Source organism: Molossus molossus, unplaced genomic scaffold (genome assembly GCF_014108415.1).
Source record: "Molossus molossus isolate mMolMol1 unplaced genomic scaffold, mMolMol1.p scaffold_m16_p_11, whole genome shotgun sequence".
Classification (NCBI taxonomy): domain Eukaryota; kingdom Metazoa; phylum Chordata; class Mammalia; order Chiroptera; family Molossidae; genus Molossus; species Molossus molossus.
The window spans coordinates 51,330,186-51,356,355 of record NW_023425346.1 but is presented as its reverse complement, the minus strand read 5'-3'; the positions used below and the strand labels follow the sequence as shown (position 1 = coordinate 51,356,355).

At 38.8% G+C, this 26,170-nt stretch overlaps 2 protein-coding genes across 5 annotated transcripts in view; one reads left to right on the top strand and one right to left on the bottom strand.

The window, feature by feature from the left end:
* Positions 1-22,570, bottom strand: part of WDR12 (WD repeat domain 12) — a 30,450-nt gene extending 7,880 nt beyond the window's left edge. Inside the window, exons 1-9 of one of the 4 annotated variants that reach the window (XM_036253550.1) lie at positions 22,458-22,570; positions 21,781-21,887; positions 18,411-18,505; positions 12,433-12,527; positions 11,285-11,391; positions 10,282-10,397; positions 9,414-9,568; positions 7,901-7,946; positions 4,744-4,829 (exon numbers count right to left, since the gene is read on the bottom strand). In XM_036253550.1, the coding sequence (XP_036109443.1) occupies positions 4,744-4,829; positions 7,901-7,946; positions 9,414-9,568; positions 10,282-10,397; positions 11,285-11,391; positions 12,433-12,527; positions 18,411-18,505; positions 21,781-21,821 (741 nt within the window). In that variant the 5' untranslated portion in view covers positions 21,822-21,887; positions 22,458-22,570. Of the gene's footprint in view, positions 1-4,743; positions 4,830-7,900; positions 7,947-9,413; positions 9,569-10,281; positions 10,398-11,284; positions 11,392-12,432; positions 12,528-18,410; positions 18,506-21,780; positions 22,022-22,457 lie in introns of those variants that run through there. The other 3 variants (XM_036253551.1, XM_036253552.1, XM_036253553.1) reach the window with 3 other exon arrangements.
* An 83-nt stretch (positions 22,571-22,653) lies between these two features.
* The window catches only part of CARF (calcium responsive transcription factor), a 66,552-nt gene continuing 63,035 nt past the window's right edge, over positions 22,654-26,170 (top strand). Inside the window, exon 1 of the mRNA XM_036253540.1 lies at positions 22,654-22,704. The gene's annotated coding sequence lies outside the window, so the exon portion shown is untranslated. The remainder of the gene's footprint in view (positions 22,705-26,170) is intronic.

Sequence of the window (26,170 nt, the reverse complement as noted above, 5' to 3'; positions counted from 1 at the left end):
TGTTCCTTTGGTGAGCCCTTCCCTGGGGCAGCAGACAGTCGCCATATCTGAGACACCAGCAACCTGGCTCACACTGGTAGCTCCGCCCTGGTGATTCCCTGAGTTGGGTGAGGCCCCAACCCACCCAACTTTCAGGCCCACCCAAGCTGTTGCCAGTTGCTTCACCATAGGATTGGCCTGTCTTGGATCCTGCTTCAGGTTTTCCTAAATTCTTTCAAACAAGCAGCATCTGGTCTCAGCTAGCCCCATACCGCTGGTTAAGTAATACACAGAAACAAACACAGAGAGGCAGCCAAAATGAGGAGACAAAGAAACAGGTCCCAAATGAAAGAACAGAACAAAACCCCAAGAAAAGAACTAAGCGAAATGGAGATAAGCAACCTAACAGATGCTGAGTTCAAAATACTGCTTATAAGGATGCTCAATGAACTTAGTGAGAACCTCAGTGAACTTAGTGCAGGCCTCAAGAGCATAAAAAAGGACCAGTCAGAAATGATGGAGGCAGTAAGAAATGAAGGAGGCTTTAACTGAAATAAAGAATAATTTACACAGAATCAATAGTAGAGTACGTAAAGAAAACCACTGATTTGAAATATAAGGAGGCAAAAAACACACAATCAGAACAGCAAAGCCCTGGCCGGTTTGGCTCAGTGGTTAGAGCGTCGGCCTGCGGTCCTGAGAGACCCGGGTTCGGTTCCCGCTAGGGGCACGTACCTCGGTTGCAGTTTGTCCCCGGCCCAGGTCGGTTGTGCGGGTGGCAACCACTCGATGTGTCCCTTCACGTCGATGTTTCTCTCTCTCTCTCTTCCTCTCTCTCCCTCCCACTCTACCTGAACAAAAAATGGAAAAAAAAAAAAAAAAAAAAGAACAGCAAAAAGAAAAAGGAATCCAAATAAATGAGGATAGTGTAAGGAGCCTCTGGGACAACTTCAAGCGTGCCAACATTCACATCTTGGGCGTGCCAGAAGGAGAAGAGCAAGAACAAGAAATTGAAAACCTGTTTGAAACAATAATGGCAGAAAACTTCCCTAACTTGGTGAAGGAAACAGACATACAAGTCCAGGAAGCACAGAGAGTCCCAAACAAGATGAACCCCAAGAGGTCCACACCAAGACACATCATCATCAAAATGCAAAAGGTTCAAGACAAAGAGAGACTCTTAAAAGCAGCAAGAGAAACGCAGCTAGTTACCTACAAGAGAGTTCCCATAAGGCTGTCAGCTGATTTCTCAAAAGAAACTTTGCAGGCCAGAAGGGAGTGGCAAGAAATATTCAGAGTGATGAAAAGCAAGAACCTACAACCAAGATTACTCTATCCTACAAAGCTGTCATTTAGAACGGATGGCCATATAAAGACTTTCCCAGACAAGAAAGAGTTAAAGGAGTTTATCACCACCAATCCGTTATTATATGAAATGATGAAGGGTCTTTTTGAAGAAAAAGATAAAATATATGAACAAACAAAATGGCAATGAATACATATCTATCGACAATGGAATCGACAAACAAAATGAACAGGCAGAACAGAAACATTCTCATAGATACAGAGAACATTTTGTTGGTTGCCAGATGGGAGGGGGTTTGGGAGAATGGGTGAAAAAGGTGAAAAGATTAAGAACTACAAATTTATTGCTAGAATGACAAACCTCAAAGGGAAAGGGGTTGGGGGTGGAAAGCAATAAACCAAAGCACTTATATGCATAACCAATGGACACAGACAATAGTATGGGAAAAGGTGGGAGAGGGGCGGGATAGGGGAGGAGGGGGTCAATGGGGGAAAAGTGAGGAACATCTGTAATACATACAACAATAAAGATTCCCGCTAAGGGCACGCACATATCTCGGTCACAGTTTGTCCCCAGCCCTGGTTGGATCATGCGAGAGGCAGCCACTCGATGTGTCTCTTTCACGTAGATATTCCTCTTTCCCTCCTTCCCAATCTATCTGAACAAAAAATGGAAAAATGTCCTCGAGAATAAAAAAAGAAAAAAATGAAGCCAGACCACCAACTTACACCACACACAGAATTAACTCAAAATGGATAAAAGACTTAAATGTGACTCGTGATTCCATAAAAATCCTAGAAGAAAATGTAGACAACAAAATTTCAGACATCATACACAGCAGAATTTTCACTGATACACCATCTAAGGCAACAAAGGAAAAAACACATGAAACTACATCAAACTAAAAAGCTTCTGCACAGCAAAAGAAACAATCATCAAAATGGAAAGGGAACCCACTATATGGGATGGCATAACTGCTAATGATACATCAGATAAGGGATTAATTTCCAAAATATATAGAGTACTCATACAACTCACCAAAAGAAAGACAAAGAACCCAATTAAAAATAGGCAGAGGACCTAAAGAGACACCTCTCCAAATAGGACATACAAATGGCCAAGAGAGATATGAAAAAATGCTCAACATTCACGAATTATCAGAGATGCAAATTAAAACAACAATGAGGTATCACTTCACACCTGTCAGAATGGCCGCCATCAACAAATCATTAAACAATTAAGTGCTGGCCAGGGTGTGGAGAAAAGGGGACCCTAGTACTAGTGCAGACTAGTGCAGCCACTATGGAAAACACTATGGTGTTACCTCAAAAAATTAAAAACTGAAATGCCATTTGACCCAGTGATCCCACTTCTAGGAATATAACCTAAGAAACCTGAAACACCAATCAGAAAGAATATATGTACCCCTATGTTCATAGCAGCACTATTTACAATAGCTAAGATCTGGAAACAGCCCAAGTGCCCGTCAGTAGACGAGTAGATAAAAAAAGCTGTGGTACACATATATACACACAGTGGAGTACTATGCAGCTTATCTTTTTTTTTTTTTAAATCCTTACCTGAGGACATTTTCCATTTTTGTTCAGATAGAGTGGGAGGGAGGGAGAGAAACATCGACGTGAAAGGGATACATAGAGTGGCTGCCTCCCGCATGACCCCAACTGGGGCCGGGGACAAACTGCAACTGAGGTACATGCCCTTAGCGGGAATCAAACCAGGGTCTCTCTGGACTGTGGGCTGACGCTCTAACTGCTGAGCCAAACCAGCCAGGGCAGATCTCTTATCCTTTGAGTCGACAAGGAGGGACCTGGAAAGTATTATCCTAAGCGAAACAAGCCAAGCACAGAAAGACAAATATCACATGATCTCACTTATTTCTGGAATACAATGAACTAAACAAAGTGATGAACAAAACAGACCCAGAGTCGTAGAAGTAGGGTACAGACTGATAATCCTCAGAAGAGGAGGAGAGGGAGAGGGAAGGGATAAACTACAGAACTTATATGCATGTATGCATAACTGATGGACGTAGATAACAAAGCTGGGGATGGGGAGGAGGGTGTCAATCAGAGGAATAAGAAGAAACATCTGTAACAAAAATAAATTAATAAATAAAATAAAAATAAATAAAAAGGATTGAGAAAAAAAGTTTCAGAAAAGCTACCTCCCATGTAAAGAATTTTTACAATTCTAGAAATTCTCTTCTCAGATATATTCTTTAGAGTTTGCAATATCAAGGATATGCATCAATAAGTTACAACTGGCACAATATTCAAAATGGCAAGGCATTTACAGTTTCTAATTTGTCCTCCTAAACTAAGTGATAAGGAAGTTGAATTGCTGCCAGATCATTCCTCTTGCATTTCAGCAGCCTGTGCCTATTTATTTTTTTTAACAAATTACTATTTTTTTACTTTTAGTTTATTGATTTGAGGAGAGGGGAAGGGAATGAAACATCGATAAGAAAGAACACTGATTGGCCACCTCCTGCATGACCCCCACTGGGGATTGGGCTCACAACCTGGGCATGTGCCCTTGCCCGGAATCAAGCAACCTCTTGGTGCATGGGTCGATGCTCAACCACTGAGCCATACTGGCCGGGCAAGCAGCCCATGTTTAAATGTATTCAATTATAAATCACTGCTTTCAGTTGGAACCAGTAAGTGCTCCTGTTCATTGCATTTTATGTGAGTTTGATGAATCATTTATGATCATACTTTCTTCCTCATTTTCAATAGTTTTTATAAATCTTATTGGTGACCCTAAGAAAAAATGTGCAAATGTGTGCTTCACTTACTGCACATTCATTACAGCTGTTAGAAATGAAAAATGTTTTTCTAAACCTGACTCAGTACTGTCCTTTTCATTCATTAAGTGTATTAATTAATACAGGTCAGATCATGTTATGACAAAAATCTTTCTAACTTAACAGAACAAGATTTGGATGAAATTTCTGAGTTTGATTTAATTGGATTTAGTAGCTAAGTGATGAAATCAAAACTCCAATTAAACTCTTGGTTTCTACTGATTTAGGTGACACAACAAGCATCCCTAGTGAAAATGACATCCTCAGTGTATGAAACACTTATTATTAAAGAGTTAGGTAATGAGATGCTTCACCTAATTTTAGTTTAAGCTTTACCAAATGAAAGATCATGTTTCAAAATGTACCATGAGATCAAATATAATAGCTAAATAATTAACCTACCAATCTATGAGCCTGACTCAATACTACTACATCCAATGTCTAGATAAATGTAGCATAGTAAAGGACTATTTCTAAAGAAAATTTAGAAATCTACTGAAAGGAAATTTAATTATGGTTCAAGAAGCAAGGTGAAACAAAAGGAAATTTAAATAGGAAGGATTATATTAAATGACCTTATATTTGTCAATATACACCTAAGCCAACTATATCAGTTCTCACAAATACTCACCCTTGTTAGTCCCAATTGCTCTGTTTTCTGTTTCTTTCTTGGTCGATTGGTGGATTCCTCCATTTCATCTTCTTCATCTGTAGGGACTGTATCATAGAGAATTCAATTTGATATTTTTTTAAATTATGGTTAACATTAATTGCAAATAGTCTCAAAGAATTCTTACATTTCTGGGTATATACCTTCTTCACACTATCTCAGTTGGACAAGGAATAGTTATTTTGGTTAGTAGAAAATTATACATAAAAACAATACCTGGGTTACCAATATTTCAAAAGGAGAAAGTAAAAAGGAAAGTACATTGAAATCCTACAACCTAACCAGTTTGATATCTTGCTATATCTTTATGATCATTATGAATATGCATTACTTTACCATATCTATGAAAAACTGCTAACTATTAGTTGACCAGATTGCATTTACATTATGAAGGGAATGCCACAAGATAAACACATGTTAAAAGGACATACATTCCCGCCATATTTATTCTTCTTCTTTTACTTTTGTAACAATGAATTTAAGTGTTTCAAAGATAGTTATTTTTCCTTGGTAAAAGAAAAATTTTGGTCTGGCCGGTGTGGCTCAGTGGTTGAGTGTCGATCCAGGCACCAAGAGGTCGCCGGTTCGATTCCTGGTCAGGACACATGCCCAGGTGATAGGCCCAATCCCCAGTGGGGGGCAAGCAGGGGGCGGCCAATCGATGTTCTCTCTCATTGATGTTTCTCCCTCTCATTTCCTCTCTCTGTAAAATCAATAAAGAAAAAATAATTTTTTTTTTTTTTTTTTTAATCCTCACCCGAGGATATTTTTCCATTTTTTGTATAGAGTGGGAGGGAGGGAGAGGAAGGGAGAGACAGACAGAAACATCGACGTGAAGGGACACATCGAGTGGCTGCCACCCTCACGACCAACCAGGGCCGGGGACAAACTGCAACCGAAGTACGTGCCCTTAGCGTGAACCGAACCCGGGTCTCTCCAGACCACAGGCCGACGCTCTAACCGCTGAGCCAAACTGGCCAGGGCAAGAAAAAATAATTTTTTAAAGAACTTTGACCCTGGCTGGTGTGGCTCAGTTGGTTGGGCATTATCCCGTGCACTGAAAGGATGTGGGTTTGATTCCCAGTCAGGGTACATGCCCAGGTTTTAGGCTCGATGCCTAATGGGGTGGGGAGGGCCTGTGGGAAGCAGCTGATTGATGTTTCTCTCTCTCTCCCCCCCCCTTCCTCTCTAAGAATAAATAAATCTTTTTTGTTTTTTAATCCTCACCCGAGGATATTTTTCCATTTATCTTCAGATAGAGTGGGAGGAAGGGAGAGAGAGAGAGAAACACTGATGTGAAAAGGATACATCAACTGGTTGCCTCCCACATGAACTGACCAGGGCTGGGGATGACTGCAACTGAGGTATGCGCCCTTAATTGAAATTGAACCCACGACTCATTGGTCTGCGGGCTTATGCTCTAACCAATGAGCAAAACTGGCCATTGCTAAATAAAAAAATCTCAAAACAGCCCTGGCTGGTTTGGCTCAGCGGTTAGAGCGTCAGCCTGTGGTCCAGAGAGACCTGGGTTCGGTTCCCACTAAGGGCACATATCTCGGTTGCAGTTTGTCCCCAGCCCTGGTTGGGTTGTGCATCGATGTTTCTCTCTCTCTCTCCCTCCCATTCTATCTGAACAAAAAATGGAAAAGTGTCCTCGGGTGAGGATAAAAAAAGAAAAAATTTCAAAACAAAAACAAAACTTTTGTCATACATCATTTGGCCTGGAAAACCATGTATTTTAATGTTTTGTATCAACTAAAATGGATTATAAAATGGATTATATATTTACTGCCATCTTACACATAATTACTTAAAACCCTTTAAACTTTTCCTGATCCCCCCAATTCTGTGAATTTAGCCTATTACACTGTAACACATCAATTACCTCAGGAATAACAGGTATTCTGATCTGTTTACCTGTGTAGTAAATAGTTCTAGACTACTATTTTTAAAATTTAAGTATCTGTGAGTTTTTCACCTTTCTAATATCAAGGCACCTTTCTTTTGAGAGTCCTCCCTACTCCTCCTCTAATTGTTCCTTCTAATCTGTTTTCAAAGTAAGAAGTTTGGTAAAACTGTATTAAAAGTTTGTTTGTTGCCCTGGCCGGTTTGGCTCAGCAGGTCGTGTGGGAGGCGACCAATCGATGTCTCTCTCTCACATTGATGTTTCTCTCTCTCTTTCTCCCCCCCTCTCCTTCCCTTCCACTCTGTCTCAAGATAAATGGAAAAAATATCGACTGAGAATTAAATAATAATAATAAAAGTTTGTTTGTTTTTTAAGTAAACCAGCTTAATTTTAAAGAAAATTTTTCTAATAGTAAAGTGTATCAAAATTACACAAAAGAGCCCTGGCCAGTTTGGCTCCGCGGTTAGAGCGTTGGCCTGCGGTCCAGAGAGACCTGTGTTCGGTTCCCACTAAGGGCATGTACCTCAGTTGCAGTTTGTCCTGAGCTCTGGTTGGGTTGTGCGGGTGGCAGCCACTCGATGTGTCCCTTTCACATCAATGTTTCTCTCTCTCTCCCTCCCACTCTATCTGAACAAAAAATGTCCTTGGGTGAGGATAAAAAAAAAAAAAAAATTACACAAAAGATATTTTTGTGCCCTGACCAGTTTGGCTCAGTGGTTAAAGCGTCGGCCTGCTGACCGGAGAGTCCCAGGTTCGGTTCCCGCTAGGAGCATGTGCCTTGGTTGCAGTTTGTCCCTGGCCCCGGTTGGGGTCTTGTGGGTGGCGACCAGTCGATGTGTCTGTCTCTCATCAATGTTTCTCTCTCTGTCTTACCCTCTCTCTCCCTCCCGCTCTGTTTGAAGATAAATGCAAAAAAATATTTTTTTTTTCCAGATTCCTGAATAAGAGAATTCAGATAGTTATGTCCCATTGCACCAAACATGTTGTTTACACTTGTAGCAATTCAGTGACATTGTCCAATAAATAAGGGGGTGGCGGGGTAGAAAAACCTTTTGAAATACAAAGAAATATACTAATTTTTCTCTATATTATGATGTTTTGTATGCCACAAAGCCCTGGTTCATTTTTATAGTAAAATGTGGTTTAAAAAGAACTCACTGAAATTCTTGTAATATTATTAATAAGTCAAAGTAAAAGAAATATATGATTTACCTGTAGACCAGATCTTTAGCATCTTATCCCAGGAGCCACTGCAAAACTAAACAGATATATATGAGGGGAAAAAAAGATATATATATATATATATTTTTTAATTTAAAACCTTTACTTTGCTCTGAAATCCTTACTACTATGGTATAATCTGCCTGTCTTCCTAGTCTCCTGAAAGCTGTACCTTCGATCTCATGGCAACTGAAGGAGCTGCCCTTCTTATATGGCCCAGTGCCCTAGCCATGGTTGCTTAGAACAGGGTGGACAACTGACCTCCACTACGCCAATAGATCTCTTTCTCTTTCAGGACCCTTTAAAAAAAACCTTATATTCCAGAGAGTGAGTTAAGTCTTTTTCCAGGGACAGATGGTTCAGAATGTAAATCCTGGGAATAATGGAGGCCAGGTTATATTGCCACATGGAAAAAGTCAGCTGAGGTTAAGACAGAATAACATCAACTATGTAGATGAGAGGGAGGGGTATGTTGGCCACATTCAAGCCTCCATCCTTGGTTCCTGAAACCCAAATGCACCCTGCTGCTGATGTGGCTGTTCAACCTTTCCTTGGATATCATGATCTTTAAGCTGAAAAAAAATTCAAGATGAGTTACTGTCTCTTACGTAGCCAGAAGACAGTGTTACGATTAATTCACTTAAGTTTGGACTTGACAACATGTAAACCTTCTTGATGGCTCAAATATGAATAATCATAAATATTTAACTTTGAATGCATCTAATGTCCTCTGTTACACTAACTGACAAAGAAGTGCTGAAGAAACACTTTTTTTTTTTTGGTACGTGCCCCTAGTGGGAACCGAACCCGGGACTCTCTGGTTTGTAGGCCGACGCTCCAACTGCTGAGCCAAACTGGCCAAGGCTGAAGAAACACTCTTAAATTCAGAATACTTCACAGTGGTTTAGGGAACTTTCACATGAGTCTGTAATCCCTCATAAGTCAATACAAGTGTTGCCTTCAGGTTTGTTTCCTTTGAACTACCTTTTGCCACTTTATCATGATAAAGAGATCTGCAACAATAGTAAAACAACCTCTATTAACACTAACCTTAGTGTATGCTAAGGCTTATTAGATGACCAACTAGACATTTTCAGTTGATGACAGCACTGTGAGTAGCTGAACGAATTAAAATGTCAACCACTACGATTTAAAGTTACATAAAGAAACTGCTTATTTACCTGATTTCTTAAAATTTCTGCAGTTTATATAAAATTCTAAACCAGAGATACCGAGACTGAAAAAGTGAATCTCTGTAGCTTTTATTGTATGCCTATTTACTTTTTGGTTTGAAATCATATTCCTTGCGGACCAGAGAGTCCCGGGTTTGGTTCCCGCTAGGGGCATGTACCAAAAAAAAAAAAAAAAAAATTGTGCTTATGAAAACATATTCTTTAGTCACTAATTGTTATGAAAGTAGGCCAATCACAGTGACAGAAAAAAATTTTTGCATAAGAAGTTCAAAGTCTAAAAACACAGTACTGATAACACAACAGCTACTTACTTTAGTTCCTGTGCTATCAACAGCTATAGAATCCACACTTCCAGCATGGCCTCTGCAGCAGTGTAAGGCTCTCACTTTGTTTTTCTCTACATTCCACTCCCATAAGAGAATAGTCTGATCCATAGAGGCACTCAGTAGTAGGCAAGACAAGTTGTCTGAAAAAAAAAGAGAACACAAGAATAAGAAACAAGTACAAAAATTTTAAATATACCATGTTCTGACACCAAAGAATTGAGTTTGTTATTGAGAAAAACATTAAAAAGATAAAAAAAATCCTGGCCAGTGTCACTCAATGGTTAGAGCCTTGGCCCGCAGACTGAAGAGTCTCAGGTTTAATTCCTGGTCATGGGCACGTAACTGGGTTGCAGGTTCGATCCCCAGCCCTAGTCAGGGTTGTGCAGGAGGCAACTAATCAATGTGTGTCTCATATTGATGTTTCCCTCTTCCTTCCTCCCTCCTTCCCTTCCACTCTGTCTAAAAATCAATGGAAAATATCTTTGGGTAAGGATTAACAATAATAACAATAAAAAAGATAAAATAAGCTCATATGTCCAGCTTTGAAAAAGAAGCTAACTTATAGTATAAAGGAAAGCTTCTTCAAAAATACTATAAAAGAAATGAGTTTAACACACTCAATCTTAACTTACAAATATCTATTATATGATATAATTTTAGTAAGGCTTCACTTCTACTAATGTATGAATTTTTTATATAATCCTTTTCTTCTTGAACACTGTATTTTTGAAAGACCTCACAATGACTGAGGCATGAGACATTTCCTACCCTGTCCATATTCCGCCCCAGTACCAAAAATGGCTTATTTCCCATCTCTATCCAGGATTTCTCTCAATTTAGGAAGAGTCCTTACTCTTTTTCACCCAGGCCACATCTTTCACAACATCTGTATGTCCCACAATTGTCATTATTGATTTTCCTTCCAAGGACCAGATCCGAGAAGTCTTATCATAAGAACCAGTCAAGATCCTGGGAGGAGGAAAAAAAATCCTATGAAATACAAAAGGCTTTTTCAAACCCTAAAATCAATTCTGTTTTTCTAAGGTAATGACAAAGTCAATCTTGAGGATTATACCTTTAAACTCTCCTTTAATATGAAGATTAAAATTTCAAAATACAATAGAGTATATAACACAAGATGTTACATTTGGCTTTTCCTGACCTGCTAAAAATAAAAACATAACTGACAAATCCTAGATTTCATTTTTCCTATTGTTATAAATACTACAACTGTCAGGAAAGCTAAGTACGTTGTTTGTTTAGCCTAATAGTCCTTTGTATTTAACCAGTGAAAACCATTAAATAGAAAAACAGTAAAACCACTTAAAGTAAAACCAGTAGAAGCATAACTTGATGTAAAAACTCCAAGGAGACACTTTTAGAACATAAGCTACCACTATACACCACTCTTGAGGTGTTTTTTTACAGGTAAGGCTAATGGGGGTTTGTTCTGAGCCATCCATAACTTGATTCCAGTCTGCCCATTTTAGTCCCAAAATTACATGATCTGCACCTTCATGATAGGCCAGGAGAAATATGACTATAAAAGGGTTTTGTCCCCTCCATATCCTTGGTCTTCAAAGCAACATAACTCAAATCAAATAAATGCCCTGACACTTGACCTATTCAGAATACAAATGTCACTATATTTTGACACAGAAAAGAAAACTTACTAATAGACATGTTTCTTCTTGACTATAGTGAATATAAAAATCTTAGGCATCGTCACTGATAGACATATAAATTATTTTTACAAAGAACAGAGAAAGCAGAGAAGAATATTCCCATTGTGCACTTAAAAAGACTAATGGAGTTGGCATAAGAAAAGGGATATAAGAACATTCAACTGGCAATACCATTCCTCTGCCCCTTTGATTGAACTGATCCAGTCATCATGGAATAAGCACTGCTCTGGCTGAGGTGCAGTGTACTTCTCCACATATTCTAGTTCCACGACTTCTTCCTAATCACATAGAGAAACAAGAAATCAGTCAGGTGGTGCAGTCTTAAAATGGTACATTATGAAGATAAAGGACCTCCAGTTTAATACATCTCCTTCATGTTTGTCCCCTTTATAACCCAGAAAGTTTGGAGCCATACAAAAGGTGAAAAACTTTATTTGTAACAGTATGCTGTGAGTAACATTAAGAAATATTAATGACCTTGGAAAACTTATGCTAAAAGTGGGGGAAAAAAGAACATGAGAAACTTTATAAAATCACAAAAGCACACTGTTAAATGGGTACAGAGCGTCTGTTTAGGATGATGAAAAGTTCTGGAAATGGATAGCTGTGATGGTTGCATAATATTGTGATATGTTGTTAATGCCACTGAATTATAAACTTAAAAAATGGTAAAAATGATAAATTTTACATGTATTTTACAGTTCTAAAAACTCCCAAAATTATATTTTAAATGATAAAAGCAATATTAAGTTGAAAAATTAGAGGTGAGAAAAACCATTCTAAATCACAATGACCTAAACAAACAATAAGTTGTTATATGTGCAGAATCATTTTGTACACCTTTATGAGTATTAAACATATATTTGCTATTGCCTTTCTTGAAAGTTCTTCCACAAATATGGAGGTATCTTTCCATATTCATTTATCTGTATTTCTTGAATAATACACTCTTAGGAGAGAGCATTTCAAACTTGCATATATAGAAAACTAAATTTCTAGGAAAAAAACAATAATCAAAAGGATATTGGTGCCTGGCTGGTGTGGTTCAGTGGTTGAGTGCTGAACCATGCACCAGAGGTCACTGGTTCGATTTCTGGTCAGGGCACATGCCCTGGTTATGGGCCCAATCCCCAGTGGGGGACATACAGGAGGTAACCAATCGATGTTCTCTCTCATCGATGTTTTTCTCTCTCTAAAATCAATAAAGAAAAAAAAAAGGATATTGGTTACTACAGATTCAGTCTGATTCTAAATGGAGTTTACCTACATTATCTGATAATAACTTAAGTAAAAGAGAGTAAACAAGCACTTGCACTTACCGATGAGATGTTTTCGAGTTCCATGTGTTTGACCAAGGGCATTCGCAGAAACTGGCCCTTGATAAGGAAATCAAACTCCACATGTTTGTGGACCTCTAAAGAAAACACAAAAGTATCACTCTTAGGACCTGAAGTGGTATTGGCAGAGGTATATATGAGAGAACCCCCCAAAAACAGGTACCTATGTACCCAGTGCGGCCTCTCAGTTTCTCCAGAATTTCTCCATGGCATAATCCGGCCATGTATCCCATATATTATGTGATTTTTTTTTAATCCTCACCCAAGGACATTTTTGCATTTATCTTCAAACAGAGCGGGGAGGGAGAGAGGGAGGAAGAGAGAAAGAGAAACGATGTGAGAGAGACATCAACTGGCTGCCACCCACACAACCCCAACTGGGGCCGAAGACAAACTGTAACTGATGTACATGCCCTTAACGGGAACCGAACCCAGGTCTTTCTGGTCTGTGGGCTGATGCTCTAACCACTGAGCAAAACCGGCCAGGGCTGATTTTTAAGAACAGAAACACTTTATTCTATTGGTAAATTGTTGTGTTATTTTTGGTGGTATAATTATTTAGATTAAAAAAACACATTTTATTCTATGAAAAATTTTAAATATATACAAAATTAGAAATAATATAATGAATCCCCATCCACATCACACACTTTGACAATTACCACCTCATGGACAATCATCTAAACTCCTCCCCCCACTCCCCCTCTGCTTTATTATTACTATTATTTTTGAAAATACAAAAATTTTTAATTCGTGTGCACCTCAGAATATAGCACCAAAATGCATAAAATGAGGGAATGTATCTCAGCATAACAAAGACCATGTATGACAAGCCCAAGCTAAGGGTGTCCACCATCAACATATTCATTCAACATAGTACTGGAAGTCCTCACCAGAGCAATTAGGCAAGAAAAAGAAATAAAAGGCATTCAAATCGTAAAGAAAAAGATAAAACTGTCACTATTTGCAGATGACTTATTATGTATAGAAAACCCTAAAGACTCCACCAAAAAACTTTTTAACATTTTTATTTTATCCTCATCCGAGGACATTTTCCCATTCTTTGTTCAGATAGAGTGGGAGGGAGAGAAAGGAAGAGAGAGAGAAACACTGATGTGAAAGGGACACATCGAGTGGCTGCCTCCCACGCAATCCAACCAGGACTAGGGACAAACCGCAACCGAGGTACGTGCCCTTAGCGGGAACTGAACCCAAGTCTCCCCGGACCGCAGACTGATGCTCTAACTGCTGAGCCAAACCGGCCAGGGCCCACCAAAAAACTTTTGGAATAAACAAATTCACCCTAGCTGGTTTGGCTCAGCAGTTAAGAGTGTCAGCTCTAAGACCAAAGAATGGTGGGTTTAATTCCCAGTCAAGGGCACGTAGGTTGCAGATTTGATTCCCAGCCCTGACTGGGGACACACCAATTGATGACTCTCTCTCTCTCTCTCTCTCTTTTTCTCTCTCTCTCTCCCTTCCACTCTCTTTACAAATCAATGGAAAAAATATCCTCAGGCTGAGGACAAAAAAAAATTTTTTTTGTGTGTTTCTATCCACTAATAATGAACTATCAGAAAGGCAAAAATAATCAAATTTACAACTTCATAAAAAAATAAAAAATACCTGGAAATAAATTGAATCAAGGAGATAAAAGACTGAAAACTATAAGACATTGAAAAGAAACTGAAGATGATCAAATAAATGCAAAGTTATTCCATACTCATGGATTGGAAGAATATTGTTAAAATATCCATACTACCTAAAGTAATCTACAAATGCAATGTAATCCCTATCAATTCCAATGGCATTTTTCACAGAAACAGAACAACCCTAAAATTTGTATGAAAACACAGACACACAACAAAAACACAAACCACCAAACAAATCTTGAGAACAAAAGAACAAAGCTGAAAGCATCATGTGCCCTGATTTCAAACTGTATTACAAAGCTACAGTAATAAAACAGCATGGAATTGGCATAAAAACAGACATATAGATCAATGGAACAAAACAGGGAGTACAGAGTTAAACCCTCATATCAATATATATGGTCAATTAATTTATGACAGTGGAATAAATGGGGTTGAGATACCTGAACAGCCACATGCAAAAGGATGAAATTGAATCACTATCTAGCACTATGCATAAAAACTAACTCAAAATGGATTAAAGACTTGATCATAAAACCTGATATCATAAAAATCCTAGAAGAGAACATAGAAAGTAGGCTCCTCCCACTGCTTTATTTTAAAACAAACTTCAGATATGGTATCATTTCATCTGTAAATCTTTAGTATGAATTTCTACAATATAAACACTTAAAAACTCACATGTTAAAGTTTTTAATTATTTCTTTGACTATGAAATAGTCAATGTTCATATTTCCTTGTTTATTTATATTTTTTATTTTTATCCTCACCTGAGGATATTTTTGCATTTATCTTCAGATAGAGCAGGAGGCAGAGAGGAAGGAAGAGAGAGAGAGGGAGGAAGAGAGAGAGAAAAAAAAATCAATGTGAGAGAGACACATCAAGTGGTTGCCACCCACACGACCCCAACCGGGGCCAGGGACAAACTGCAACCAAGGTACATGCCCTTAGTGGGAACCGAACGTGGGACTCTCTGGTCTGCGGCCAATGCTATAACTGCTGAGCCAAACTGGCCAGGGCATATTTCCTTATTTAATAAATATTTTTACAGTAAGCTTTTTAGAATTAGCATCCAAAGTCCAAAAAATTATATTTGATTAATATGTTATAATAATATATCTTATAATAATATATCTTATAATAGTAATCTTTAACAGTTTATTTCCCTTGCCATTCATTTATTTGTTGAAGAAACCGGGTCATTTGTGTTTTTAAAAATATTTCTTACATTCTGGGTTTGGTTGATTACATGAGGTAGACCTAAACAATTTTGATTAGATTTCAGGTTTGCCCCTTTTGGTGTGGGGAGCAGGTAAGAATAACTATAGTATTATATATTTCCTATTGCACCACATCAAGAAGCACGTTATCGCCCTGGCCGGTTTGGCTCAGCGGTTAGAGCATCGGCCTGCGGTCCGGAGAGACCCGGGTTCGGTTCCCGCTAAGGGCATGTACCTCGGTTGCAGTTTGTCCCCGGCCCTGGTTGGCCGTGCGGGTGGCAGCCACTCGATGTGTCCCTTTCACATCGATGTTTCTCTCTCTCTCTCTCTCTCTCCCTCCCACTCTATCTGTGCAAAAAAATGGAAAAAAATGTCCTCGGGTGAGGATAAAAAAATAAAATAAAAAAAAAAAAAAAAAAAAAAAAGAAGCACGTTATCTTGTGTCTCTTTTTATATTAAGATCCACCTCTGGGCTCAGATGATGTCAATAGATCCCACCCATTATGTTCTCTATCAGCCTTTCACCTAATTAATGGTTTTAGCAGCTACTGATAATCACTACCTAAATTCATTCTTTAATTTGGAGTTACAATATGCTAAAATATCTTTATTCTTTCTGCATTTATTAGAGATAGTCCTTCTGAAATAAGAATTGCTTTATTGACTATCTGGATTGTTACTTTTAAAAAATCTGAAATCCGAATAATTTGCATCTTCAACTCAAGAGCATGACTCAGTTATTTGATTTATACAAAAAGACAAACCAATGTTCATCCACAAATTTAGAAAATATACAAATATTTGGATAACAATCAACCATGTAATGGTATTGCAAAGCTTCTATTTCAAGAATTCTTATTCTAGTTCAAAGACTTTTTACATTGGTAGAATCTTTGACATTTTTGAAATTTAGAAAAGTATGCATCAGAATCTCTAGACATCCATGATGAAAGTAAAGACAAGGACCGATAGGATATGCTATGTGAATATCTCTGAATCAAGAACTAGAGCTTGCTGGCAATGAAAAGATTGCTGACTCTGTCTCCTGGAAAAGTTGTCCAAAAACATCATCTAAAACTTAACAAAAAAGGAGATTATTTGAAGATGAAGGGGAAAATATTAGGCATTAGTTTATAATTCTCACCTCCCCATTCCTCCAACTAGGGTAAAATCAAAAGAACTTTGAAGCATCAGAAACATCTGCTTAAAAACATGCTTGCCTCTCCTGGCCGGTGTGGCTCAGCAGTTAGTGTTGATCCATGCACCAAAAGGTCACCAGTTAGATTCCCGGTTAGGGCACGTGCCCACATTGTGGACCTGATCCCCAGTGGGGGGCATGAGGGAGGTGGCCAATTGATATTCTCTCTTATTGATGTTTCTATTTCTCTCTCTCTCTCTCTCTTTCCTTTCCTCTCTAAAATCAATAAAGAAAAAAACTATTTAAAAAAAACATGCTTGCCTCTCAATGGTGTCTCTATTGACAAACTTTATTTTTTAAAGATCACACTTTATGTTATTTTCAATTTTTTATATTTAAATCTTCTATTTCATGTAGGATTCTACTTTTTCAAAACCATCTTATTGAAAATTTCCAACATATGCAAAAATGGAGAATAGCCTGACTAGTGTAAATCAGTGGATTGAGCATTGCCCCATGGATTTAGAGGTTCCAGTTTGATTCCTAGTCAGGGCACATGCCCAGGTTGTGGGCCAAATCCCCAGTGGGGGCATGTGGGAGGCAGCTGATTGATGTATTTGTTTCACATCGATGTTTCTCTCTCTCTAAAAAATAATTTAAAAATATTTTAAAATAATGTTTTAAATGGTCCTGGCCGGTTTGGCTCAGCGGTTAGAGTGTCGGCTTGTGGTCCAGAGAGACCCGGGTTCGGTTCCTGCTAAGGGCTTGTACCTCGGTTGCAGTTTGTCCCCGGCCCTGGTTGGTCGTGCGGGTGGTAGCCACTCAATGTGTCCCTTTCATGTTGATGTTTCTCTCTCTCTCTCTTCCTCTCCCTCCCTCCCACTCTTTCTGAACAAAATATGGAAAAATGTCCTCTGCTGAGGATAAAAAAAAAAATGTTTTAAATGGAGAATAAATTTTATAATAAACCTTCATATACCTATCATGAAACTCCAATTATTAATTTATGGCCAATCTTGTTTAATCAGTATTGTTGCACATATCATTTATATTAATTTTATGGGCTAAAAACTTATATTCATATATAGCATATGTTTTTCTTTTTAAATTGTTATTTTTCTTTATTAATTTTCAGAGAGAGAGGAAGGGAGAGAACACTGACTGGCCGTCTCCTGTATGCCCCCACTGGGGATTTGGCCCACAACCTGGGCATGTGCCTTGACCGGGAACTGAACCTCTTGAAACATGGGTCGAGGCTCAACCACTAAGCCACACCGGCTGGGCCATACCATATGTCTAGTATTTGTATCTTTATAAATGTTTTACTTGATACTTACATGTTTGTAAGTGTTTTATCTGTTCATTTTTTGAATCCTAAATACTTTTTTAAAATACCAGTAAGAATACTAGCATTTGTTATTAAACAAAATAAATACTCATATATTGATATTGCCACTTGTTTTGTAGAAGAATAGCTAGTGGGGCCCAAGCACCTACATGTTTGTTTTCTGCTCACCCAACTCAGCCCTCTTCAGGACAATCACAATGTCTTGATTATCTCTACATCACATTATACTAAAATATTTATTCTTAAATCTAAAACACCTTATCTCCATAGCCTTAAAAACAGATTAAACTGAAATTTTTTTTCTATAAAAAAAAAATAGTTTTATTTAAAGAAAAGGGATAGGGATATCCAAAGGAAGGGCTACACATCACCGAGCCATGGGGTATTGGGTTGATGATGGCAGCCCTGAAAATTTTTGTTTCAGAGCATTTTCAAAGTATCATGTAGTAGAGAAATCCTTATAATTTATAAATTTTACCTTTATAAAATTCATGCAGTATTATAAAATAAGGACAGAGAAAGGAAATACAATTAAAATGTGATCAGATTTATTGTAGTTAGTGGTACTGTGCCCTCTCCTAACTTTTCAGAATATATATACTCACCATTTTTGGCCTCCAGCAATTTATTAATGATGTTACTAAGGTCAGCAATTTCAGAAGCTGCGGGGATTGAGAAGGGAACATCATCTACTGCATACCTATAAAAAAGAAATGAAACATCAAGATTAAATCCACAGATTATTTTAATGAATGTGCATTTATTCATCCAACAAACATTTACTAGGTATCTAATACATGTCAGACATTTTGCTACATGGGATTAACAAAATGAATTAAGACGTACATGGTCTCTGTTCTCAGAAAGGGTTCAAGTGTGGTAATCAAATACAATGAAACTATGTAAGAATAATGTCATAAATAATATATGAAATGGGAGAACAAAGAAGCCATAGGTCATTTCAACTAGAGAAAAGGATTGGGAGAGCAGTGTCTGAAAGGATGCACAGTGAAAGGATAGAAAGGAAAGCAGGAGTACACAAAACAATAGATAAGAATTACTAAATTGCCCAGCCAGCCTATTCCAGAAAGTATGATTTTGCTGTAAACAGTGACCAAAGAAAGACAGATAATAAGTGTTAGTGAGAATGTAGAGAAATTAAACCCTTATTCATTGCTGGTGGGAAACATAAAATGGTACAGTTTCTTTGGAAACATCAGGCAGTTCCTCAAAAAGTTAAACATGGACTTACCATTGATCCAGCAACTCTGTTCCAAAGTATATACCCAAGAGAAATGAAAATATATGTACACACAAAAACTTGTACACACATGTTCATCATACTATTCATAATAGCCAAAAGGCAGAAACAACCCAAATCTCCATCAACTGAACAATGGAAACAAAATGTGATATTATCCATATAATGGAATATACATAAAAAGGAATGAATTACTGCCCTGGCTGGTTTGGCTCAGCAGTTAGAGCATCGGTCCATGGACCAATGAGTTGCGGGTTCGATTCCAGTCAAGGGTGTGTACCTCAGTTGCAGTTTGTCCCCGGTCCTGGTCAGGTCATGCAGGAAGCAACCAGTCAATGTGTCTCTCTCATGTCAGTGTTTCTCTTTTCCCCTCCCTCCCACTCTATCTGATGATAAATAAAAAAATATCCTCAGGTGAGGATTAAAAACTAAAAAAGGAATGAATTACTGATACGTATTACAACATGGATTATTCTTCAAGCTAGTCACGGAAGACCACATGTTAAGTTCCCACACAGACATCTGCAGACAAGTAGATTAGTGATCCACTTAGGGCTAGAAGAGTGGAAGGACTGGGGGTAACAGCTAAAGGGTAATGAAAAATGTTATAACTGTAGTGATGGTTGCATAATTGAACACTTTAAATGTGTGAATTCTGTTGTATGTGAATTACATCTCAAAGCTGTTACCAAAAAAAGAAAAAGAGCCCTGGCTGGTTTGGCTCAGCAGTTAGAGCACTGCCCGCAGACCACAGTCCTGGGTTCGGTTCCCACTAGGGACACGTACCTCAGTTGCAGTTTGTCCCCAGCCCCAGTTGGGGTCGTGTGGATGGTGACTGGTTGATGTGTCTCTCTCACATCGATGTTTCTCTCTCTCTCTCTCTCTCTCTTTCTCTTCCCTGCTCTCTCCCTCCAGCTCTATCTGAGGATAAATGCAAAAAAAAAAATGTCCTCGGGTGAGGATAATACAAAAATAGTAACAAATAAAAAAAATAAATCTCCATAAGGCTGGAATTAAGGCTGTATTTGTGGGAAATTGAAGTTTCAAAAGATGTTAAAGTAGAATCTATAGGGCTCATCAAGAAATGCTACGTAAGTCTCTCCTTGCCACAACAGGGGTGTGGAAAGGGGCTTCAGCACTTGTCGAAATGTAGATTTTAAATAAGGAGGTCTGGGGTAGAGGCTGAGATTCTGCTCTTTCTAATAAGCTCCCAAGTTATGCTGATGTTGTTGGTTCTCAAACTACACTTTGAGTAATAAGGCTATGGTTGTATATTTTTCATGCCCCAAATAGTAAGCAGTTACTTAGGTTCTCCAAAAAGGTAAAAAAACATAAAAATTAAAATTTTTCCTTCTTCATTTACCATTTTAATACAATGGGGTTGGGGAGGAGTAGCATGATTCACATGCACATATTGAATCAAGTTATTTTACCCCCTCATTTTATTGACCAAAACATACTACATATTACATATTTTTAGAGAATCTAAATACACACACACACACACACACACACACAATCTCAGGGGTTAAAATACAGTGGTCCATTTATTTCTTAAGACTTCATGTGAATCAATAATACAGATAAAAATTTCAATTAGAAAATGTTTAGTGGCCAGCTATTTCATCATCACATTCCTTGTGAAGTATTGAGACTATGTATGTATACTCATGTGCATTGAGTATACAATTTATGTATATTGTAAGCAACAACACAAGAGGAGTAAATATGATTTACCAGGTCAACACATAAAGCTACAAATACACCAAAAGGCAGAAAGAATGTGATTAGGTTTTAAATGAATGCTACAGACCTAGGGACTATTGTTGAAAATGTTTATATATACACATATGTATACACACAGAAGTATATATATATATATATACACATACACATGTATGTATGTATATAAGTATGTATATAAATAAATCTATAACTGAATTGACTTCACACTCTTATTAAAAAACAATTCTTGCCCTGGCCTGTTTGCTCAGTGGTTAGAGCATCCACCAGGAGACCAGAGAGTCCGGGGTTAGGTTCCTGCTAAGAGCACATAACTTGTTGCGGTTTGTCCCCAGCCCCAGTTGGGGTCATGTGGGTGATGACCACTCCATGTGTCTCTCTCACTTCGATATTTCTCTTTTTCTTACTCCCTCTCTCCCTCCCGCTGTATCTGAAGATAAATGCAAAAATGTCCTGGGTGAGGATAAAACAAAAAACAAAAAAGTTCTACCAACCCCCCTCTTCAGAGCTCCATTTGCTAGCCTTGTTAAGGAAAACCTCATCTATAACCTACTTAAAAAGACAATGAAGTTGTGTTTTCAGAAACTGAAACACCACTAGCAAACAGCCTGTAACGACTTGGTCCATGTTCAATTCCATAATATGCTTTATTCGGGAAGCTAGCCTGAAGACCTATGGCTCTTCTACATTCTTATTAAATTAAATTCACAATTTAAATGGTATATAGTCTGAGAAGCTCTGCAGGAAGGAGGTGATATCTGAGGTAGGTCTCCAAGAAATCCTCAAGGTGCGTATCCGCTTCTGCCGAAAATAGGGTCAAGAGAGGAGTCCAAAGAAAAGGTGTATGTGGGGGAGAGTGGTGTAAAATTGAATATATCAAAGACAGGTAGCCGCAAGGTCATACCCAAGGAGTCCTTGGAAAAGATCCCAGGGAGGGGAGAGGAGAGGAGAGAGGAAAGGAGCGTACTTACTTCTTGTTGTCAGTGAAGAAGCGTGTCTGGAGCTGAGCCATCGCGGGGGTACACACGAAACTTCCCACAGAAACGTACGGGATAATAGACAACCGGCGCTCTGGTCCCTTAGGAATACAAAAAAAGAGGCGGCTCAAAATTAGACTGCACCGGGAAGCAGAAACTGAAATCCAAGACTGGGATTCTGCTTTCTTCCCTCCGGCCTCCTCAGCAAGCGAGACCACGAGGCGGCCCTTCTCTGGAGGCCCAGCCCACACACATCAACTACCTATTCCTAGATTTAGGAATCATCGATTAGGGAGCACAGTCTTAAAGACGGAGTGTCCCTTTAATCTTTTCGGATTTCTTTTCATATATTTAGGCCTGTGCTCGAGTATGAAGATACAGAACGGCCCGATTCAAATCGCATTTTCTCGCAATCTCTTTTTTAAATGTAAGAAGCTGTCTTTAGACCTGATACCTCAAACACAGCTCTTAGATACTACAACCCCCAGAAAGCAGCGCTTCTCAGACGCTGTAACCACTGGGAATTGTAGTCTTTTTTGCCACGCTGCCCTCAGGCTATCTACCTTGCATTAAAACATCCCGACACTAGCCAAGCATTTATTTTATATTTCCCTTGTCTTCAGCTTTAATTACTGAAGCCGTTCCGGGTTTACTTTATCACGTATACTCACAAGGAGAGCCTCACTCTACAGAGATTCTTCGTGAGTTCTCGCCTGCAGCTTCACGCTTTAAATCCAGACGAGATTTAAATGAGGGAATACACCCCCCGCCCCCCGCAAAAAACATCGTGTCAGAAGGAAAATAAACGACGGTGGCCGATAGAGGCCTTATCTCACGGTACCGCGCCGCGCGCGCTCAGAGGGGATGCGCCTGCGCATTGTGCTGGTCTCCATGGCTGGGCCTCGGAGCCAAGACGAGGTTGAGTAGACTCGTTTTGACTATTCTCCCCTCTGCTTCAGCACTTTGTGGACTTCCCTCCTCGCCCTATAGAGCTCTCGGCGGCGGCGGGACTGAGGGAGTCGGAGGTTTGGCACAGCTGTCTGCGCCGACGGACCGGACGCTATTACCTAACCCCCCTTTCTTCCTCTTTCCTCCTCCTTCCATCACCTCCTGACCCTCCCAGTCCCTAAGCAACCGCCGGCCCCCGGCCCCCGCCCCCTGCCGCAGCCGGACCCTGGTGGCGTCTGCCGCACCCCGCCTCCGGTCCTTTCCCGGGCCCTTTCCCAGGCCCTACATGGCGAGGCCTACTACCCCCAGCCCAGGACGGGGCTCGCGGGTCCCGGGGAGGCTGCAGAAGGAGGTTAGGTGTCTTGCAGCCGCCGCGGAGAAGGACCTGGACCCTGTCGGCGGGAGCGTCCAGTGTGTGGTCCTTCGCGCTGCCCTGCGCCCAGTTTTTTAGGGTTCCGTTTTTTTTTCTCTATGAGCACCTTTATATCTTATATTTAGAAGGGGAAAGGCGTACTTACATAACACCTCCTCCGCCCTTTGACCAAGAATTATTACAATTAAATGTAGTTCTTTTCCTGAGGGAGGATGGATGGAGAGCTGCTATCCAGATTTCAGTCACTTTTTAAGGCATTCGCCAGAAAAGCACCAAGAGGGGTACTTTAAGAGACCGCAGTTTAGAATCAGGCAGAACTGTATTGCAAAATTTGTGGGCAGAGCGGCATGTGTACAGGTGAAGACAACTAAAGCTTTCCTTTTATTACTGTTTTTTAAAACAAGTTGTTTAAAGATGTATTTTAGGTAGACACCCGATAGTTCAGTCAACCATAGAATATGACAAGCGGTTTAAACAATTGTGAGCGAAAACCAATCTTTTGTTAGAGAGCAATGACGATGAAACCAGGACTATCTTCAATTTTTAGAATTCTGGCTCTGGAACCAAATGGCCGGGTTCCAGTACTGCTTCAGCTACTAGGGTGGACAAAAGTGGGTTTACAGTTGTGAGTACTCGAAACAGTTAGTAAAGCTATTGTAATAATCATAACCTGCCTGCTGTTTTCTTACAAACAACTGTGAGCCTACTTTTGTCCACCCCTGTATTTCTTAACTTCTCTCTGCCTTAACTTGGGTCAGCTGTAAGAAATAAATGCTACCTAGTAAATTTTAACTATTATTACTGTCATTATCATTTAGATGTAAATTAAACTAGTTTTGCCAACGTGAACAAATAAGGGAGAATAGCCTCGTGGTAAGAGGAATAAAATGATAAAACTTCTGTGCTGAAGTCCTAGGAAGGGACTGGGCTGGCAAATAAAAGCAGAGGTCATTTAATCATGGGATTCATTGTAATGGTGAGAATTGCATTCATTAAAAAAGTTAGCCCTGGCCAGTTTGGCTCAGCGGTTAGAGCGTCGGCCGGCGGTCCGGAGAGACACGGGTTCGTTTCCCGCTAAGGGCACGTACTTTGGTTACAGTTTGTCCCCGGCCCTGTTAGTCGTGTGGGTGGCAGCCACTCGATGTGTCCCTTCACGTCGATGTTTCTCTCTCTCTCTCTCTTCCTCTCTCTCCCTCCCACTCTAGCTGAACAAAAAATGGAAAAATATCCTCGGGTGAGGATGAAAAAAAAAAAAAAAAAGTTAGATACCCTGAAGCTTGAAACAGTTGCTTAATTGAATTCTTCCGTTTAGTCCATATATTTTTTTAATTTGGTAGAAGTGGAAAGAAACTTGACAGTTTTAAACATCATTCTTCTTTAGTCATTAATGATTTTTTAGTTATAGCAGTTGAAATTTCCGGAATTAAATTTCACTGGACCTCAAATAAATCTTCAATTAAATTCTTTTTCCGATAATTTTTAAATTACTGATAATATCTCATTGGTCAAAATATCTTTTAAAATATATAGTTAGTCAATAGATTAATTCATTTTTAACTATCATTAATTTGAAACTTACCCAAATAAAAAAATACAGTACCTGATAAGAGTCAATATAGGTTGATCTTAATTTGAATTGCAAAATATCAGTAAGATACAGAACCTGAATGCTTAATAAGATAAAACTTCAATTGGCAATGCAGAAATGTTGACTCACTAAAATACATTTTTCATTTGAGAACTTTCGTTAAGGAAGAAACTAATTAACAAGTGTTCCAGAGAACTAAATAACCCAGTATGATGTCTTTGGTGTTTTCAACAGTGTCATGTCTTATATTTGGTGGTGTCACCGTGCAATGAATACCTAGGGTAGTTAGTGGTTTTACTTTGGGTGTTTTTTTTTTAAGTTTATTTAGAATATTAACTGCAAGCTCTTGGTTTTTAATTATTTCCTACTTGATTCATTTACTGTGGTCCTCATGAAGACACATTGTTATCTGGAGAACAACAGCTTAGAAAAGAAATTTTAATTATAGGGTTTGTTTTTTTTAAATATATATATATCATGGCATGACATGATATACTATAACGACTGTGCATGGGCTTTGGAGTCTTAATTATTCTGGGTAGTTTTTTCCTACTTAGTTTTGAATCAGCTCTAATGCTCTCTGTGATCTTAGGAAAGTTACTTAAACAGCTTTGGGTTTCTTATCTATTAATAGAAATAATAAGCTGTACCTCAGAGTCATTGTGAGGATTACATGAAATAATTTGTAAAGTTCTCAAAGAGCAAAGAGGTAAGAAATGGGTAGAAACTTAGATTACAGGGAAATTTATAGGGAGGATAAACCTTACATAAAAGAGACACTGTGAACACTAGCGTTAAATTTTTTTTACTGAAAAATTAAACGTTAAAATAGGTTATTGTTTCTATATAAATTTGCATACACTTAAAATTAGATGTTAATTTAGTGCAATATAACTTTTAAAACCCATCTTTAAAAAATAAATTATTCTATAAAATATTTGTGAACTAGTAGTCTTGATTTAATTTTGACACCACTGATTCATATTAATTGTGTATACATTATAAAAGGTACATTATGTCATCTACCTACCTTAAAAGATGAAAGACATTTTATTCTCTAAAGTACTTTTAAGCATTATTATTATTATTATTATTTTTAATCCTCACCTGAGTATATTTTCTATTATCTTCAGATAGAGTGGGAAGGAGAGAGAGGGAGAGAAAGGAAGAGAGAGAAACATCGATGTGAGAGAGATACATCAACCGGTTGCCTCTGTAAGACCTTGACTTGAGCCAGGACCGAACTGCAACCGAGGTAGTGCCCTTGGCCAGAATTGAACCTACACCTTGTTGGTCCGTGGGCCCATGCTCTACTGCTGAGCCAAACTGGCCAAGGCTTAAGTACTATTTTTTCTTTTTTCTTTATTGATTTTAAACAGAGAGGAAGGGAGAGGGAGAGAGAGAGAAACACCCATGAGAGGGAACATCAATTGGCTGCCTCTTGCATGCCCCCCACTGGAGATTAGGCCCACAAC